The sequence below is a fragment of the Orbicella franksi genome, chromosome 7, assembly GCF_964199315.1.
Source record: "Orbicella franksi chromosome 7, jaOrbFran1.1, whole genome shotgun sequence".
Lineage (NCBI taxonomy): Eukaryota > Metazoa > Cnidaria > Anthozoa > Scleractinia > Merulinidae > Orbicella > Orbicella franksi.
In genome coordinates this window covers 4,829,603-4,850,178 of record NC_138151.1, presented here as the reverse complement: position 1 = coordinate 4,850,178, position 20,576 = coordinate 4,829,603, and the positions used below count along the sequence as shown (strand labels likewise).

The window sequence follows — 20,576 nt, the reverse complement described above, 5'->3', positions numbered from 1 at the left end:
GACGGCGGTAGCCGAAACTGCATCAAAAAGTCCGTATGCGTTTTCAAAAGAAAACGCGCTAGTGTGGTCGGATCTTGAGGCTACCAGACTCACATGCGGGTCGTCCGGAGTTTGAAGTTCTTTTAGTGACTAAAAATAGATCAATTCTCCTACCAGACTTGATACTACGAAATGTCGTGTTCTTTTTTTTTCTTTTCTTTTTTTTACCAAAATGTCTTGTAACTTTTCCATTTTATCGCATTGTTTTATCGTATATCCTACAGAGATAATGTGAATTTTGCACCGTTTTCGTCCAAGAGAGATTTTGAAAAAGTGTATAATGCCGGGACCGGGCATTTTTTAGAAGCACTCTCCCGTTCGATTTCTAAAAAGCACGAGATTTAAATAATTCCTCAATGCGTAAGAACAAAATGAAGAACTGATCTGTGAAGGAATGAAAATCTACCTCAGGTAAAGACGCACAACAAATCGCGGTCTGGGACACAAACCCCCGTCAAATCTCTTCATTGGTACAAAATATTAAGTGGTTGAATCAGGGATCAAAATTTGATTTTAGCTGAGAGAAAATATCCTTGGCTACGACCATGATATTTAGTCGAAGTCCATGCTTTTGACCACATTGTAACCTGCCCGGAACTAAGTCGAATTTTGTTTTGAGAAGCTAAATTTATTTATCATTTCACTGTTAATTTTAGTTTGGTTTGAGTTAGTCTCATGTTTTTCCATGGCTGTCCAACAGTCAAGGTCAGCCCACACATATCTTTCCTTGTACTCAATTTTACTGTTTGTTTTGTCTATGTTCTCTAACTTTTTAACAATTGTTCTGACTGTAGTAATTTTTCGACCGTCTTGCTGACCTTGGTGTAAACCTCAACGAAAGTTTACGTTGTGGCGGGCTAGATTTCGTTTAAAACTATCTTTCCCCGGCCATTGTATTCATTGCTTGTTATTTGTTTGTCTTCGTCCAGTTGGTGTGTTTGGCGTTTGTCCAAGTTAAGCCAGGGAAGTGTTTTTAGTTCCCCTGGTCAGTAGACTTAAACATGTCTACAGTTTAGGTATTTAGCTGGAAACCTTCGAGATTGCACAAGTTTTATCAGTAGCATCAGTAAAATCAGTAGAAGTTGCGAATCGAGGTATAAAAGTCGTCGAAGTACCCAAGACTCTCGTGTAGCTCTTCTTCACAGCGGGTTAAGAAGACGACAAGTGACATCTGGGAAGTGAGATTCCCAAGGTGGAAAAATCCGAAAGAGTAGTCTTCCTGTCCCTGCATTAGGCTGATTTAGCAAGAGAACGGAAACGTCACTTGACGACGGCGCGCGCAGTACAAATACCCAAATATGGTCAAATTAGAACAGAATCCAGGTTATTCCGCGCGTCCTGCAGTTGTCATCTGACGTTCCCGTCCTGTTGCTAAATCAGCCTATTACCTTACACGAATACGTCAGGTGCCTACGTAAAATAGCGGGCGATAATTAATTTGCGTTTAGCGTTTCCACTTGCGTCTGCAGCTCCGTAGACGAAAATTGGCGTCGTCATATTCTTCTAAAGGATTAAGCCTATCCCGCAAGTCTCGGATTCTTCGAACACGTCGAGTATTAGCCCATTGCTGTGGGCATCTATATCTCAAACTTCCATGCATGACAAAAACCTTCACTGAAAGTGAAGAATGATCATCGCAGTAAATTTTCCAATTTAAGCAATTGGAAAGAAGAAGCCTGAAAAAATCAGGGCTTCAACGGGATTCGAACCCGTGACCTCCGCGATACCGGTGCGATGCTCTACCAACTGAGCTATGAAGCCACACATTGGGAGCGAGGTCACTAATAAAACGTTAGACTACGTCTAAACCTACTCATGACCAGGTCTAAGTTGCCATTGTTTGCAAGTCTGTGTTTCGACTCCGTTTAGGCGGGGTTTGAGATAAGTGACGTTTAAATAACCCGGTTTCCCAGTCGAGACCCGGTTTAGACCAAGACCTTCTTAAACGACGCCTAAACTTCGTTTAACTGAAATATTCTGTTGGTTTTCAGCTCGTTCTTAAGAGTTTTGTTTTCACTCTCCAAAACTTTCAGTTCCTTCTTCGTGACGCTGATCTGAAACAAGAGCTTTGCATTTTCATCATTTGTAGTTTCTATAATCTCCTGCAAAGCTTTGTTCTTTTGGTCTCCGTCCTCAACCCACTGTTGAAGTTCCTCTTCTATTTCGGAATGTTCCTTTTGAAGCTGTTCAAATTCTTTCCTATGATCCCCTTCGCAACAGGTGGAAACTTCATTGCGACTTTCACTCATGTTCTTTGCGTCAACTCCCTTTTTCTCTTTCTCCAATGCCTTCAAGAGAGGGGTGAATAGGTTTTCGGATCGACGGATTTGGCCTTTTTTAAAAAGAGCACGGATTGTGGCTTTTTGCGGTAAATCGAGCGGATTCGCGGATTTTGAAAACACAGTGGATCGTGGATCAGTTATGAATTTTGGCGCGGATTCCAGATTGTGCCTGTCTTGATGTTCGGATCTTGGGTCCTAAACGAAATTTGGACCGTAGATCTTTCTTCAGTCTTGGTTGGTTTGTTTATGAGTTCATCCAAATTATTCTTTTTTCGAACGAAACTCATTTAAACTCAGGTGTGAGACCGTTATTGGAATTGTACAGTGTTATAGTCGTCAAGCATGTTGCTTCTTTACTATTTGTGCGAAATTATCAATGGCATTCACATTTACCAGTTTACCTTTGGACTTTTACACTTCTGTTTCCGGATGTGGTTGTGGTTTCGGATTTGAACAAAAATATCGGCGGATCGACGGATTTGGCGAAAAAAAGGCACGGATCGGCGGATTTGCATACCCCTACAGTATTCCCCCCCCGCTCCCCCTTCAATTCCCTCATCATGACGGCGATCTGAACCAAGAGCTTCAGATTTTTTTCATAAGATAAGATAAGATAAGATAAGAGGTTTATTAACGGGTAGAAGTCGCTAATATACAATGTATACTAATTGGGGACACCTAACTACGATTACTTATCTAATAATTAATAAAATATGAGATACATGTACGTATGTAAGTTTAAGTACGTATGTATCTTTTCAATGATCTCTTCCAGCGTTTTGATCTTTTGGTCTCCGTCCTCCACGCATTGTTGAAGTTCCTCCACTGTATTTCGGAATGTTCATTTTCAAGCTGTTCAATTTCCTTTTTCTGGTCTTCAACACAACTGTTGGAGACTTCATTGCTGCTTTGAAGCAAGGTCTTTAGAATGATCATTCCACGCCTGATGAAATGTTCCACCTCCAGAGGGCCCTCCAGAGGTGATCCCGAATACTCCGGAAGAAGCCGAAACGTACCTTTCCGTTTGACTTCCGACCGAAACTTCCGGAATCTTTGCATAATAGTTTTGTTTTCGCTAGCTGAAGTCCGATTAAGTCGTAGCAATTCAAAAACTAAAGGAAACAAAAAATCGAAGATATCTTATTTCTTTATTTTTCTCGCAACATGAAGCGGGAAAAAGCAGTTTGTCGAGGTGACAACAAACTGAAAAGCTGCTCTGGCATAATTAAAAAACTCACAGAAGCTTGTGACGGTCAAACGCTTCTTAAGGACGGTGCCGACCTTTGACTTTCGAGCAGTTTCAGGACATGTCTTTGGCAATCACAGATTTCATCATATCATCATTCTAAGCAAACCTGACTGCCAAGTCGCTCTTCGCCCGGGCTCTTCGCTCGGCATTCATGAATGCCGCAGGGTTCATCGGCAGAAGCCTCAAGTGCTATTCAACAAAACCCCCACCACAGACATTCAAGAGTACATCTTTGTGCAAGAAAACGTCCAGTTTTGATCACAGTGCTATGTACTTAGTATAATTTCAGGTTGATCCTTCGCTAGCTGCTCTTTCAATTTTCATTTCAAGTGAAAACAGGAGCCATTATGGCTCCTGGTGAAAATGAAAACTTTGGCAAAGGATCAACCTGAAATTATACCAAGTGTGCAGCACTTTTCATTACAGCGTTGCGCACTTGGTATAATTTCAGGCTGATCCTTCGCCAACTGCTCTTTCAATTTTCATTTCAAGTGAAAATGAAAATTTTTATTGGTTTATATAAAATATGTAAACTTAAAAAAATTTGCACAGGGCAAAAAGGCCTAGGTACGAGTTTAGCGTTACAGTGTCACGCACGATAGGTAGGTAGCGGTTTCGCGTGAGAGATGACAAAAGGAGACAAAGGTAAACTACTCGTTCTTTTCATTCCAGTATTTACTCTCTTGCTACTCAACAAGATTGTGTGCTCCCTGTGACTGAATGGTGAAATTGTTTTGCAGTCAGTCCGTCTTTGGGGGGAGCGTTGCGTGACATCCCAAAAGACGGCTGCGGAAGAGAATATCAGTCAGTCAGTTAACCCAAAGAATGGTGCAAAGAATGGCTACTGGAAAAAGCATTGCTAGTTGGCGAACCAAGTGCCTGGAGCAGACTATATGCACCTACCGCACAAAAGACGAAATTCCAACAACGATTGATCCAAACCATTTCGGAGACAGGAGGGCCTTGTTGAAGTGATAGGATTGCACATTTTTTGGAACTGATCACCAAATCAATTAATGAATATATATAACGGGCGTTAAAACGCTGGAACAGTCGTGTTTCATGTTCTTGGCGGTTAGAAAGTTCGGGACGGTAATCGGCACAAATCCCCGCGGTTGAATACGAATTGCGGACCTACGTTGCAAACCAAGGCAGATGATACGTCATGTATGGCCGACTTGACCTGACCTGTGCTTAATGTAACGTTGGTCCGGTGCAATACTGTGATCCCACGTCTGATGATATCTCAAATTGTCAGCTTTCTCGCCAGTCAAAAAAATCGATTACTTCAAGGATTGACTGTAATAGTTTTCTACCTGATACTTTCATCGGGAACATTGTTCATTTTTGGACCATTAATCTTCTACGTACTTTATCGATGTTGTTCAAGTTGTTTTGTTGCCAGAGTGACGCCGTCGGTTGGGACACCTCAGGCGTCACCTTCCTAGGGGGCTCTGGGGACATGCCCCACCGGAAAAGTTTGAAAAACTGACGTAGCTAAGATGTGAATTCCTTCATTCTGAGCAAAGAAGGTCGGCTCTGCACAAAAATTCCTACCGCTGGAAAGTGTTCAAAGCGAGAAGAAAGCAAACAGGGAGTAAATTACATATCCACAAAGATAGTTAATTATTGCTCCCAAATGAAATATTAGGAAAATGTATGACAATCAGGCTTGTAGTCTTTTCTGAAAAGTCTAGAAAATGCTGTTCCACCATCACTGGAAATTTTCAGAAATTCAAATCAGAATTTTTTTTTTAGAAGCCAGAGGCCAATGAGGATGTGCTGCAGTTCTTGGTTTAATAACGAAAAATCAGACAATAGTGATAATAGTATTGCATTTTATACAGATTTTATATTCACAAATCAGTTAAAAGTTATATCACAAACTTACTTTATATAATGATTTTTATTATCTCAAACATAAATTTAATTTAGGCTGAAATTACACTTATACTGTAGGTAAATTTTTTACATTATACTCTAACCTTCAATAAAATTTTTAAATGTTAGTGCATTAACAGTTTATACACGAGTTGGTTAATTAGTCAATATTTCATTTTGCCCAAAAAATATCTCTTCGGTGAAAAAGTCACTTTGAGTTACGATTCTGGATGGCAGTTTTATAGTTTGGGCCCATTCTTCTCTCTAGAGTTGCCTGTCATACCCAGGTGAGGCCTTGACACGAAGAAAAGCCCCACTGGAGAAGACAGACTGGAAACTCTAGAGATGAGAATGTTTTAGGCCATAATGAATTTCCTTTCACCTTCATGTAAAAATGAGTCCTTGTATGAGACCATTCATACGAAAATGTCCTTCACCTACATGTACATGTTAATTTTTGTACAAATCAAAATCATTTTCATATGAAAGGTTTTATACAGACTACTTTTAAAACAGAGGAATAAGATAACTCAGAAATGGTGTGTTTAGGAAGACCATTAGAGCTATTCACCCATTATAAGGGTTGTTTTTGTCCCAGGCCCCTACGTCTTTCTAAGGTGATTTCATGTAACAATCATTAATCATCCAGACCCCAAACAATCTCCAATGGGGGTGGGTGGGTGGGTGGGGGAAATTAGGGTCTACTTTGTCTGGTGAACTAACTAACTATTCTTATCACTGTGTAATTTGTACAACTTATATGCAAAAATTCCTATTATGTAATGAGAAAAACCTGCTGTGTGATAAGATTGCTACACTCCTGGAAAATTTGACTTTTAGAAAAACTCTAAAGGCAGTTGGTTGTTAAAGTTATGATAGAGAAGCCACAATGCATCTAGGCTTGTTTCAAATGCCAAAGCCATGTAATGCATTATAAACCATTTAAATGCAGCATTCGCACATTTCTGTGGTTTGCCCAAAACCTGAACAGATGCACAATGCCAATAATTTGTGTTCACAGTTCAGTGCTAGTGATCAGGTCTTTAAGCAGAAGTGAGGCTACTGAAAATTGATTTTGTTGTCATTAGAAACCTTGCTACTTTTCATACGTAAATTACAATTCCCTTATCATGCTAGCTAGTTTCTAATATCTAACCAAACCTCAGTTTCATGCACAGGCTTGGTTACATTTTACAGAACTGTAAAATAGCATTCTACCTAAGGATTGGCCACCATGTATAGCTGCTTTGCACTGGTTAGAACTCATCAGTGCAACTTAATTGTTTACTGCCTTTTACTCCAGAGACAAAGCTGTAGGTTGCTCTCAGTCCCACACTATGCCATGTTGATGAGTTGACATTTTTATGTTGTGCATGCTGTACATGGTTTTTGCCACTTTTGAACAAGAAAAAAATATATAACAACACACAAAATAAAATTGACTCAGCATGGTCATCTAAGGCTGTACCAAATGCATTCTAAATACCTACATTTACCTGACTACCTCCTCAACAGTTGCCTTTTGAGTTGTCAGTCAACCCTTCAGAAACATTGCACGACACCAAAAAGAGCTACTAAAAATACTATTATTTGAATCACTTCTTTTCATGAGATCATGCTATCGCTGCTGCTTGTCAGATGACATTAAATCTTTGTTCTAAAACTATTTTTCATGTCTTGAATACAATGCTGAAAAAAAGTGGCAAAATGAGTTACTCCTGGAGGTCAAGTCCCATCTTTGATTCATGTGCTTTGCTGTTACAAGGCCAGAAGTCTAATCCAAGGTTAATCGATCATATGTAATATTTTCACCCAGTGGTTTGCCTTCTAGAAGATGTTTGATGTTCATGATAGAAGAATTGCTTTGACATCCCAGATCTAAAACAAAAGCAGATAATCTGGGTTAAAATTTGTATTAAAAGAAAGCTGACTTATAATAATTATTAAACTGAATCTAAGACAGAGACATTTGCCAGTAGAGACACAGAGCAATGAGAAAGAAGGGATACCATTGAAAACTATGAGGCATTAAAATGCTTTAAACCTCAAACAGTAAGGGTGAAAAATAAGGGCTCCAGTGTTAGCAGAGGCCCTTTTGATAATGTTTACAGTGAGATTCATCTTACAAATCTACAGTTAATGTACATGTTCAACCCAAACAAGAGGGCCACACAAAAGTCAAGTCAGCTGGATGAGTAAAAATTGTAGACTGTGATTTTAATTTTCAGAGGCCAAACATTAGACATTTTTTAATAATTATTTCATTTTTTTTCAATCAGGAGGTCAGGGATGTTGGCATCTGATGTCAATGGCCTTCTCAAGTTTCCTTTCGATGTTCACAGTCTCCTTGTCCAGGAGTTTCGTTTGCTTTACATTTAAGACCTCAAGATGAAAATTATTCCTAACCTTAACAATCCTGTCACCACCACAAGTCAGTAATCTTCCTTTTGTTAGATCCAAGTACATCGAACGAGTTGTATGTTTTGCATCATGAAAATCTGCTAGAGGTACACGGCTGAAAAGCAGATGAAAATGCAACAATTTGATGTTTGTGCCTTGTGTTAAATTAACAAAATGAAAAACAAACAATACAGTACAAACAAAACTGGAGACGGGGAGGTATGGATATTTTCTAGAATTACACTTTTAACAATCCAATCTTTGATTTTCTCTGAGAAATGCACCCTACAACTACTTTTTTACTCACAAACAAACACCCTTCTAGTAAAGTAATCTTCAATTTGAGGTCGCTCTTTAGCTAAAATTTAAAACCCAGTGAGCTGATAACACAGTACACAAAGAAAATGAGCACCCAAAAGCAACAACCTGCTAACAATTATCAGGACTCAATAATCTGACTTACTCATCATCTGTGATGGTTTCATAACATTCATTACACAGGCGAACAGAATTTTCAAAACCCATGATTGGATAGGAAGATTCATTTTTACTACACTCGTTACACACTGCTCTGCCACATTTTCGACAATGATGCTGAAAATAAATTAAAAGAGGTCATAAATGACAGAACTTTAAAAATCTTTCCTGCTCTGTTTTAAACTTTCACTTGTAAATTACACAAGTTAAGGTTTCAACCAGACATTAACCACCAGCTTTTAGTACATATATGTGACGGAGATGCAGTAGCTTTGTCTTGAGTAGACAGGGGTTAATGCCGGGGAGGTGGTACTTCCAATAATGGCCTAAAGAAGGAGGTTCCGCCCAAACGAGGTACCTTTTTCAGGCATATAAAAGAGAACTTAAGGGATTTCACATTGTCAAGTAGAGGAGGTATATGAAAAAGTAGGGAAATCCATCATTTAGTTATTTTTAAGAGCCTTTAATTACAATATTTTAAAAAGATGCACCTTATGACTGTCAGATTATTTCACTTATTAGGCACTACATAAAAATGACAAGAAGACTTCCTTATTTTGGCAATTTATTCATGATGTGGGCCAGTAATGAAAATATGGGAAAGGGGTACATTTTTTCAATTAACGATATACAAAAGGGGTCTCTTTTCTGTCAAAATGGTATACATTTGGGTAAGCGGTAGGACCTCGGGACTGAACCTCCCTGTGTAGAACTTTGTAGGGTACCACCCCCACCCCACCCTCCTGTAGAGGGTTAATGACCACTGGCTGGGGCCATTGTGTTGTATTCTTTAAGTTCTAAGGACAATCAGAAGAAATTGGGTAAGAATAATTATAACAATATCCTACCTGCCTCACACCAACTGCTTTATTGTTCCACATGCCCTTAAAGTTCCAGAAGAAAGGGCCACTACATCGCTCACAGATATCACTTTGTGACCACTCTGGTGTCTGACAAACACAAGACAACAAAGAACAAAATTACTCTCAAGACCACAATCAGCATAACTAACCTTATTGCATTGTTAACTTAGCTCTGAATGTTTGTTTTCCCCAAAATTAAAAAGACCAACACATGTAAATTCCAGTTTGATCTGGATATTATTTATAAATTGTGGATGTGCAAAGGTAAATCCCCTAGCCAAACAACTGGCATATCTGCTAACCCTAAGACTGAGTGTAACCTTGGCCTAAGACTGACAAACCACCCAAACTTCTGTAGATTAAACAACAGACTGACTGTCCATCTGACTGATTGCTTGCTTGATTACTTGATGGACTGACTGGCAGACTGACTGATTGATTGATTGATTGACTGACTGACTGACTGACTCACTGGCTGACTGACTCACTGACTGACTTACTAACTGACTGACTAACTGCCCGACTTACAGACAGACAGACAGGCTGACTGACTGACTCACTGACTGACTGCCAGGCTGACTGACTGACTGACTGACTGACTGACTGACTCGCTGGCTGACTGACTCACTGACTGACTGCCGGGCTGACTGAGTGACTGACTGACTCACTGACTGACTGACTCACAGACTTACAGACAGACAGACAGACTGGCTGCCTGCCAGTTGATTATGTACCTCTTGTCGTTTTACATTCATATCCCAGATCCTGACAATGCCATCTTCACTGCATGATACCAACTTCTTGGCATGAGGTGCATAACAAAGGCCATGAACTTTTGACCTAAAAAGACAAAACAGAAGTATGCAATGACGGTAACCTTCTCTACACTTAAATACAAAAAACTGAAACAAAACTGGAGAGCTAAGACAAAATTGTTGTTCGTTTATCTGGCATTTGTTCAATCATATCCAGTTCTGTACAGATTTGTAACCAACAAAGCTGAGCACAACATCTGACATTGTGTGCCTCTGTTATACACATACAGCTGTAATTTACAGACACCCAGTATGACAAAGACATCTGGGAGCTGTCCATAAAGTGACAGTGTAATTCACATTGAAATCAACTCTCATCATCACCATCTGTTATTGTTGCAAGAGAAAACCATGTCAGTCGCTTAAGCTGTCCATTACAAAGTTAAATCACTCTACATGCATTCCATGCTACAGACAGTTACACCATTTTCCTCAACTTTTCCTCAACTTTATCAAGATCATTAATCATATTAACAGTAGCTACCAGTAATTAGAAACACATAAAAAGGTTTTCTTACAAATGACCATGAAGTTCAAATGCAGTTCCTTGTTGTCCTCCAATGTCCCAGACAATAATAGATTCATCAAAACTACCAGAAAATAACAACCGTTTCTCTGGATCCCAGGCCAGAGCTCTTACACTCCCTGTTAACAAACAAAAATAAGTAAAAATTAGACAAAATAATAACACAGAGCGAGAACACAAACAATACACACAGACACAACCTAAGAAAAATTAAGAAGGGTAAGAAAAATTCTGGACTCAAGTACATGTATAGTGGCTCATCAGATCAGTGCTTATCTTGGGTTTAAGTAGCAATAAGCGGCTAGGAATATTTTTATTCCCCTCTACATGGGATGTTTTTCCAACAGAGGGTTATGGCTTGACGGCTATTGCCTAGAAGTCCTTTCAAATTGCAGCATGGATCTAACTTTAAAGCCTAAATGAAACTCCAGTTTCATCATTGAAGTCAAAGTTATTGACCAGCACTTTCAGGCAATCCATTTATTTACTGTTTGTTAACCATAAATTTACGAACATGGAGGAAACTCTGAGTGATCATTCAAATAAAAGATATTGTTAAACAGTACCACAATACTCTTAGAGGTTAAGTGTTAAGAGTTAAAGGTGTCTGTAATTTACTGCAGATGTTCCTAGTAATTTCTGCGCACAAGTGAACTAAAGAGTTTACAAGTTCACAATAGCACAGGACACCAGCCAAATCACCTGTGCCAAACCATGATTGCCATGGGGGCAACTTGCCTGAGTGACCATTGAGTGTTGTTACCAGAGAGGGTGAGTTAGACTCCAGTTTTATCACGCTAATGCTGCCACCATAGTCACCAACAAAGACATGCTTAGATTCAGCATCAAATCTAAAACTTGCTAAGGAAAGTTCTTCAAAGGGCTGACTACCGGTATTTTATTAGTGCAAGGCAAAAATATTAAATCTGTTCTGAAGCACATGATGCCTCAGCACTAAAGAATCACTCACATTTGACTTAGGAAAACTTAGCAGGTATACAACACTCCAAGTTAGAGCAAAGGATGTTGTCTTAAGAACATAACTTCATAACCTGGGATGGACCTCACAAAATATTTACAATCTTCAATACACTGTGCATGCCATAAGCTTTCTGTTCTTTGTGCAATCCTTTGGGGAGTAAATGAAGATTATGTGATGGGGAGGATTTTATAACAAGCTTAAAGGATACTGTAAGGATGTACACCATGCTCCAGTCAGATATCCTCCTAATCGTTTGCCAGTTGTACAATCATGCCACTGTAAATATTTGTCTCTTCCTACACTGAGTAGCCATTCATTCTCCAGTGAAAATATTACACCACTAACTCTGTTCTTATGTGCTGAGAGAGAACACACAAGACAATTACTTTGTAAAATTAATAAATATTTCCTTGAAGCTATTACTGTTATTACTGGAAATTTCATAAATATCAATAAAATTAATACCCCTAATGGGCTTTTCAGGGCCAATCAAAACAAACAATGAAACAAATCATGTGAAAGAACAAAACTTGGTTAAAAATCCAAACTGGCAGGAGGCAGACCAGTTGGCTGTTGACAAGTGAGGCCAAGGAGTTGAACTTTGGACCACCGAGAACAACATCTGTCCAGCTAACCACTCATACATGTATCCATTTTCCAGGTTTCTCAGTTTTTTAAAAAAAAAAATTCACACATTCAATGACAGAAAAAAGGATGCCTCTGACTCAGAAAAGGCTGGAGGATATACAGCTGTTTGTTTAGCACGGAGACTTCAGTCTAAAGAGATAAACTTGTACATATCGTTACCTAAATAATTTCTTCTATGGTTAAGTCTGTTATAATCTTCTGACACTTCAAATTCCTGAGGGAAAAAGATTATCACAAGAAATATAAATTAAATGTGTTTGTTCCTATTAACACACTGCAAGCTTGATAAACTGTTAAACACTTCTATTTCCAACCAGGCCAGTTTAGGGATAGCAAAATTAAGGGCATAGTAAATGTGTGGGTGTGTTCAAAACACAAAATGTCACCAGATGTTTAGCCTAAATAATGACAAGCTTAGCCCAAATATGACTGCCTTGATAGTGGTTAGCTTTCAATAATATTCTGATGGCTAACCTTTACAGACACCCATATCCCTTATTTACTCTTAATCATAGTGCCATTTTGTAATTTCACCATTTCAAGTTTTAAGCATGCCCTAAATGTGCTTGAGTATATTTATTTATCAAGTGGTACTGTCAAAGCTACTGTAATCTCAGGGATTTGGAAAAAGTAGCCTTAAATGGAACTCCTCATATAAGAAAATGGAATCTGGTATTTATATTCTTCTAAGCAAAATGAACAGGGTTTTGTGAGGATTGCTGCTTAGAGGAGCTAGTATGTTACAAATGTTCTCACAGGAAGGATCAGGAAGACGCTCCAATGTCAAGACCCTGAAAAGAGACCCTGACAAGGTAAACTTCCGACAAGTGACAAATTCAAATTTTTACATCATAATATTTAGAGAGGATCCTATATCCTGATCCAATTGCAATTTGGAGATGTTACTTCTTGTGGAGGGAGGAAAACCAGAGTACCCAGAGAAAAACCCTCAAAGCAAGGCGAGAACCAACAAACTCAACAGGCACCAGGCCAGAACTGAGCCAGTCACATTGGTGGGAGGTAAGTGCACTCACCAATGCCCCATAGTGAGAAAACAGCGATGTACTGGCAGATGAAATGATAAAAAACATGACCTGTCTTAAAGCTCTGACAGCAATGTGATGACCCTCATTACTTTTGGAATTAGCAGCCTTTAAGACTCGCTACATTCAGGGGGTCGTTACTTTCTGGGAGCAAAAATCAGGTTACATAAAGTTGGTACATGTAAACGATCATATTGTACTGTAAGTAAGTAAGTATTTGTGTTGTGATATTATTATTTCCTCTTTTTATTTGTTTAGTTTTTTCCTATGTATATTGTGTTTGTAAATCAATTAAACAAAAAAAAAAGTTGGTACATGTACAACTAGGCTTTTCTTCCAGTTCAAATTTATATTGCTGTTACATGGGTGAGCTCTTCATGTCTGGACCGTGTTGTCAGTGGTCGGCAGGAAAGTTGGTTAGATACCATAAACTGTTTGTACTTCATGATGTACTGCTATGTTAGGCTGCTCTAACAAAATCTCAGTACACTGGTTGAGTTTTAAATTTAAATTTGAAGAAATGTTCCATTCAATATGCTCCTGTTGAAAATGATGTTAATCTGAATCAAAGTTTCCTGTATTATGTCCCTGTTACTTGATGAAAATTTTATGGCTTTTGTTTTCACAAAGCACAACATTAACTGGTGAAGCATGGATTGACATTTCACAACGCTTCGTGGAATAAGCAATACCTTCCCTTGTTGTAAAGTGCCTTAAATCAACTTACCATATGTAACTTTCACCTGACTATTGATCAGAAAAATAAACATACTATTGAACCCGGGTCTCACTATTTTCTGGGAGGGGGGATTGGTGGGGGGTGGGCTCACTACTTTCGGGGGTCTTCACTTTCAGGATTTATTATTGTCCACAATTTTTTGACGTTACTTTCAGGGGGTTGCTACTTTTGGAGGGTCGTTACTTTTGGAAGTTTACAGTGCAAGCACCCAAGAAATGAATAAGTTTTAAAAAACTCAAGGGAAGTAGATAGAGAAGGCTCAGGCAAATGCTTTGCGCAATTATTTTAAAAGGTTTTTTCAATACAATTATACAAGTACTGGTAGCAAGGAAGTGTTTTTCCTTTACAAAAATTAATGGACTGTTCTGAAAGAAATGGAGAATTCCCAGGCAATAAACCCAAGATGTAGGTCCACTACTAAATTTATTCATGTGCATAATAGCCAAGGATGCATACATTGATGCATACATTAGCGTACCAGGAGCAATTCCTTAAACATTTTAAAAGGACCAATATACAAATGTGGGAAAAATAAACTTACTGAAATGGTACCGCTATCCAATCCTACAAACAATCTTCTACTTGTTCCATGATAATCTAAGGCAGAGCATGCAGCTGAAAACGAAATCAATGAAATTATAACCCTGAAGCAATAATAAAACATTATAAGTAAGCTTGCATAATACAAATAAATTAATATGCAGTGAAAATATCGTGCAATTAAAACAGTTTCGGTACGGTAAGTGAAGCAATCCGCTTTTTGCAAAGAATAGCTGTGGATAGCAGACACTATCAAAGCTAACCAAAACACAAGGTCTTTCAATCTGTGACATGCACTAAGCAAAGAAGCATCACATGGTTCAGACCTGATAAGACGAGGAGAAAAACCATGACAAAGAGCTCTAAAAAAATAAAACTCTCCATCGATCCAAACTTACATTCCATAACGTGACAAATGCTCGGCCAGTATTGTCCACTCTCTCGTTTAATCCAAAGCCTTATACTCCTGTGAATGAAACACCAACACAGCCAAGATTACCGCCACCCGAACTGAACAATTATGTGATTAACAATTCTGCCAAAACAACATTTATATGCGAAACTTCTAAACATCGAGTCCAGAAGGATTTTCTACGCACTTGTCATCCGAAACACTAATTACTGCGTCTTCGTGCGGGATTGTAACAGCCATATTAACTATATCACTGCACCCCTCAAGCTTGTTCACTAACACAGCTTTGATGTGTTTTCTTCTGGAGGTGTCCTCCTCCGTATCTTTTATAGTGGCAGCCATCTTTTGCTCGCTCAACCGGGAAGAGTTAAAATCATTCCCATAATGCAAATCCGCCAGTACCGGAAGTGATCTGAAACGGAATTTCAAGCGCAAACACAATGACGTCATAATTTTCCAGGAGGAGGAATTGGAAAATGACCTATTTATGGAAATTACCAAGGAAGTTACACACAAAAAGAATCTGCAAAATAAACTTCTTAGGGGAGTGTATTTTTTCATTCTATATGACTTTTTTCGCTGATTAAGAATTTTCAACGGCGTCACATAATACCATGGTTGACAAATTACTCCTTCAGCTTAATTTATGTTAAAAATTTTGTTAATTTAATGTGATATTATAAAATTGCCATGGCAACGTTTGGTGCGTAATGGTCCCATACAATAAACAAGTCAGAAACTAAACTGTTCACAGCCTCTCTATTTACGCACGCGAAGGAAAAAGCGAAACGAGTCCCTACCTAGTCAAGTCTTCCGTTTTGCACTGACGTCCACTTCGCTCGCGATTTTATCCACGCATTCAACGATCGAATAGAGGGCTGTGAGCAGTCTAGTCAAAAAACCACGATTGTAAGCGTACTTTGTCAAATGCGATTTTTCAAAATGCGAATAATTTCCAGAAATTATAAGAATTTTGACGATAATTTCACTCGTCACATTTTATCACCCATACTTCAGTTATCGCTGAGAGGTCTAAGATTAGGTGGCGATCTCCACCGTTAACAAGGTTATTCAAAACTGGCCAAAGGAAACATCAAGTAAAGAAGCCCGCTAGCCCTAAGAACAAAAGGGGTACAGGCTTTAAGAACAAATGAAAAAAACTAAAAAAGTTGAAAATAATTCAGTATGATTTTTGAAGTGGCGCACGGAAGAAAATTTCTTGGCGAACAATAAAGACAGTAGAGTGTTTATGTCTCGGAACTGTTGCCCCTTGGAAATTTGATGTTCTTAAAACTAGCACATTTGCTTCGAGGCCAAATATGCTAGTTTTAAGAACATCAAATTTCCACGGGCCAACTATCAGCCGATAGTTCCTCGACAGAAACACTCTACTGTTTAAATAAAAATCTTGAGCTCATAATCTGATTTTTTATTAGAGTGCAGTGGCCAGATGTAGCGTGAGTTTCACTTACGCTCCGAGGAAGATTTAGAAATATTACTGGATAATTAAATTCTGACGGGGTCGTTGGGATTTTCAGTTTTACGGTTTTGCCCATTTTTGAGATCGGTTTTACGGTTTTTGTGCCAAGAAACTTCGGTTTTTCGGTTTTGTTGTTCATAACGGTTGGCGGATTTTCTGGTTTTTTTAGAATTTGTTTTTTTTTATAATAACTGTCCAATTTCTCGCGCGCTGATTGGCTCATTTTTATCATCGATAAGAGTACAGACGGATAAAATTTTAATTTATGCAAGCTTTCAAGTTCAACTTTGTTCTGTCAAACTGTCGACTTTTTAACCAATGAGATTTTATGGACTTTTTTCAGTAGCCAATCAAAAAGCGAGAAAAGCTATAGACAATGTTGGCGTCATTTTGAATAAAATTCACTTTTCTTTATTTACGGCAAGTTCACGGCGTCTTTTCCCCTCATTTATTCCCGGCATTTGACCATTTTGGGGTCTTGTTATTGTAAAAAAACAAATTGACGTCAGTTTTTTATGCGTCTGTCCTCTTATTGATGGTTAATTTCGTCGTAACATTGTCAAAGTTTACTGCCACTTTGACAATGTTATGACGCAATTTATCATCAATAAGGAGACAGACCCATAAGAAACTGACGTCAATTTTAAATAGACCCAACCTCGTTCCCAGGCTCTCTCTTCTCTGCCTCCCTTGGACCAAGGGAGGCAGAGGAGAGAGAGCGTGGGAACCAGGTTGTTATAGACCAATTACAAGTCACAGGTCACACGTGCCTGATTAATTCAACATTCCAATCCAAACTTTCAGGTCTTAGTTCGCAAATGGAAATGTTAGATTAGGGATTTTCGATGAAAGTTTCCAGGGCTATAGCACTTTGCGACTGCAAAGTTGCAATTCTGAAATTTTCCTAATTTAAAGTCGTTTGCGCCCACAGACAGATTTTTTCAAAACTGAACATGAAGTAAGATAAAAATCAACTTTTGCCAAAAAGCCACAAAAATCAGAGTGGGGATGGGGAGATAAGGCGTGTTGAAGACCATGCGTTTTTGGAAGTTTTCGTTATTGTACTGTACCTTTCTTCTTCCCAATGGAAAAATATGAAAAAGGAACTTGAAAGAAAATACAAGCCTCTTTAAATTCCAATCTTTAAAATGACTTCATTTACATTCTGTAATGTAAAGGATAGCTTTGAAACCCTGTACATGTGGATGCAATTGTTTTCTCCAGTACCCCATTTGGTTGCGAAACTTACTCTGACACTGTACTGACAGTTTGGAAGTATGTTGGTGTGATTTATGTGCAGGCGTTGCTTTGGGGGAACAGGAAATTTTGAGACAACTGCCATAAATACAAGGAGATTATCAAATAATGTTTTTTAGGGTTGTCACCTGCAGTCTTTAAAAATTATTATTAACCCCGGATTTCCTGCATAGAACAAAAAGCCACAGCCTAATTTAACTGTTCCTTCCATTGAGTTGTTCTTCGTGAGACAGCAAACAGTAACCTTTTCTCTTAGAAGGTTTAAAAAGTATGACGTGTTTGTGTGAACAGCTTTGTCCTGTGAGGTTACATGTACCATAAACACCAGCGGATAAGCTGCACTTGCTGACGTCATGTTTTTTTGGAGCGCTTTGAAAAAGACTACCCATACTTAGCTAATAGTGTCGGCGAGGGTGCTTATGGGATTGCCTATTTCGGGGGAGTGCGTGGGAAGGGGGTGGGTACCGTGCATACGGCTGGCGCGGCTGAAATTTGAATTGACCAATCAGGATTCAGTAGGCGGGAAAAACTTTACTGTCTTGACGTTAATGTATGTTAACAGGAAAGGCATTGTAATCGGGCAACTTTTCTCGCTGGAGATTGCATTGAATATTCACTAACCAGCATTTACATTTCCAAAAATCATATCAGATTGCAAAAATTGAAAAGTATGAAACATTTTGTTTCCCTAAGCTTCTAATTTGGCGCCAAAAATGGGTCACCGGCAAATCGCTCGTAGTTCGTGGAGTGTCGTCAAGTAAGATATTAGTTGCGTTATTCTGAACAAAATATGCTGTTCCTCGTCAAATTAAACCCGGAATTCTCAAGTTAAGGTCAAAGCGACTTAAGCATTGTCTCTACTTTTGTCTGTTGTGAAGAAAAACATTATCGTGTCGTTTCGGTAGGACAGCTCGGTTTTAATGCCGCTCGTATTGCGGGCGGAGCCGCCGTTTGTAAGGCGAACAGAGTTTTCGCATGTCGGCCTTGCATTTTACGTCTTCAAAATACCCCTTGTTTGGCAGTTTCTCTGCTTGTTACACAATTCAAAGAAGAATATATTGCTCTCAGAGCATCTTCATTTAGTTGCTCCTTAGTTCTCCAACTGCTACTCTCGTGGATTGCCGTTCTGCCACATTTTGTTCTTTGTGTCCAGCCCCAATTACTCCATAACCGCTCAAGAGTATTTTTTTTACCCAAGCCTTCCTCTATTTTCGAAAGAGAGTGGTGGTCTGGGCCATAAGTAGCCTGGATAATACTGCTCAGATTGTTTTAATTACTTGCTTATCGACTCGTGACTTAAACACCAAGAATTATAAAGTTGGTATCACCAAACTGTCATCAAAAGGGAATTTCTGCGTAAAAACATTTTGTTATTGTTTTAACACAGGAAGATGACCACGAATCTTCTGATTTTGAAATCGACTATGAGTATTTTCACAAGAGAATTAAGCCAAATTTAGTTCACAGAATTTCTGCATTTGAGTGTCTCAAGGTAAGTCCCTCAGAGTCGTTTTTCAAATGTTCTTCTATTCCCGTTTCGTACTAGGCAGCGTAAAAACCGTATTTAGCCTGGAGCTTATGTCTGTGTGTGTCGTTTGGGGTGGGGGGATCACAAAGTACCCTTGTCAAACAATAATGCCACACATCCTAAGCAAGCGGGGAACATTTTGGAACCTGACGTATCTAAGTCAACTATGTTTTCAGAGATTTTAAGCTTAAATTTCTGTTTTAGGAAAATGTTTTTATGAATACTTCTGAAGATACACAGTATTATGTTTAGCCAAGGTGTAATAGGATCAGCGCTTGTGATTTTATCTTTCAATTCACCAGGTCAAGAGCGCCTGGGCTGGCCACTACGAGTACAACACACTGGATCAAAATGCCATTATTGGACGACATCCCCAGATAAGGAATCTCATTTTTGCGAACGGCTTTAGCGGTAATGGTAGTCAGCAGTCTCCCGCTGTAGGGCGAGCCGTCAGTGAATTAATTTTGGACGGTGGATTTCAGACAATCGACCTTACAGCATTTAGCTACGAGCGTGTTACCAAGAAAGAACCATTGAGAGAGACAAACATTATCTAGCTAGATGGTTATGGCGACTTGTTAGGCTGAGAAGACGTAAAATTAATTGGTGTCAAAGGGCGCTTTCCATCCGACCAAACCTTCAAGTTTGCATTTCCGGAAATTTCCAGAGGCAAATAGAACAGCATTTTCTACAATTTACCGAAAAGAGAATATCCTCGTGAGCTTTATCTAAATTTTCGAAAATGTTGTGTGATTTTCGAATTTTCGGAAACTTTCTCAAGAAATTTGCCCTCGTTTCGAAAATTCCGGAATTTTGGTCAAATGGAAGGCACCCAAATTTGTGAACATTTTCTAATTAACAAAGTCATATCTGAGGTGATCACATTTGATTGAAAATGATTCGAGACTAAACGTCGTAATGTGCTCGATGTATTCTGGTTCTCAAAGGGAATATGGCTCCAGGACTTCGGCTTATAGTAACAAAGAATTCCGAAAACATGAGGTAATTTAGAGGCCCCCTAAATTTTCGGAGCGTTTGAATTAGCGACTATAGTTTATTTTAATTATAGATAGTGATTCATGCGCCGACTTTCTTTCGAAGCGTTATGCGTAGTATGTTTTTAGTAGCCACATGTGATAAATTAATCATCGTTACCGTCATCACAGTCCTCTTTTAATCATCATCATCATCATCATCGTCATCGTCATTATAACAATTACTATTCTGGTAACTGATCTAATCTATGAAGTGTTCATCAGTTATCGATTACGAAATTATTGCAATAACGTCAAGTCAATAACTGGTATTACGCGGCCGCTGGGAAAACGTCGTTGGGCGACGTCTTTAACGCCTTATGGCCATGATTGTGTGTCGTGAATGACAATGATTTAAATAATTATTCGCTTGCGTTTGTG

The 20,576-nt window shown here is 38.8% G+C and overlaps 2 protein-coding genes across 3 annotated transcripts in view; one reads left to right on the top strand and one right to left on the bottom strand.

Annotated features, from left to right (window-relative positions):
• Positions 1-20,576, top strand: part of LOC145491696 (centromere protein I-like) — a 221,957-nt gene that overhangs the window by 33,187 nt on the left and 168,194 nt on the right. The window lies entirely within an intron of this gene.
• LOC145492139 (WD repeat and FYVE domain-containing protein 2-like) lies at positions 4,130-15,249 on the bottom strand. Of its 2 annotated transcripts, none has more exons than XM_081471474.1 (12): positions 15,084-15,249; positions 14,883-14,950; positions 14,486-14,559; positions 12,322-12,376; positions 11,723-11,873; positions 11,235-11,383; positions 10,525-10,651; positions 9,926-10,031; positions 9,177-9,278; positions 8,315-8,445; positions 7,858-7,966; positions 4,130-7,329 (listed from the first exon to the last, which is right to left on the bottom strand). In XM_081471474.1, the coding sequence occupies exons 1-12, from the start codon at positions 15,236-15,238 to the stop codon at positions 7,297-7,299; spliced, it is 1,260 nt and encodes a 419-aa protein (XP_081327600.1). In that variant the 5' UTR covers positions 15,239-15,249; the 3' UTR covers positions 4,130-7,296. The 2 variants fall into 2 exon arrangements, with proteins under 2 accessions (XP_081327600.1, XP_081327601.1); XM_081471475.1 differs by having other exon boundaries at positions 10,525-10,647; positions 11,267-11,383.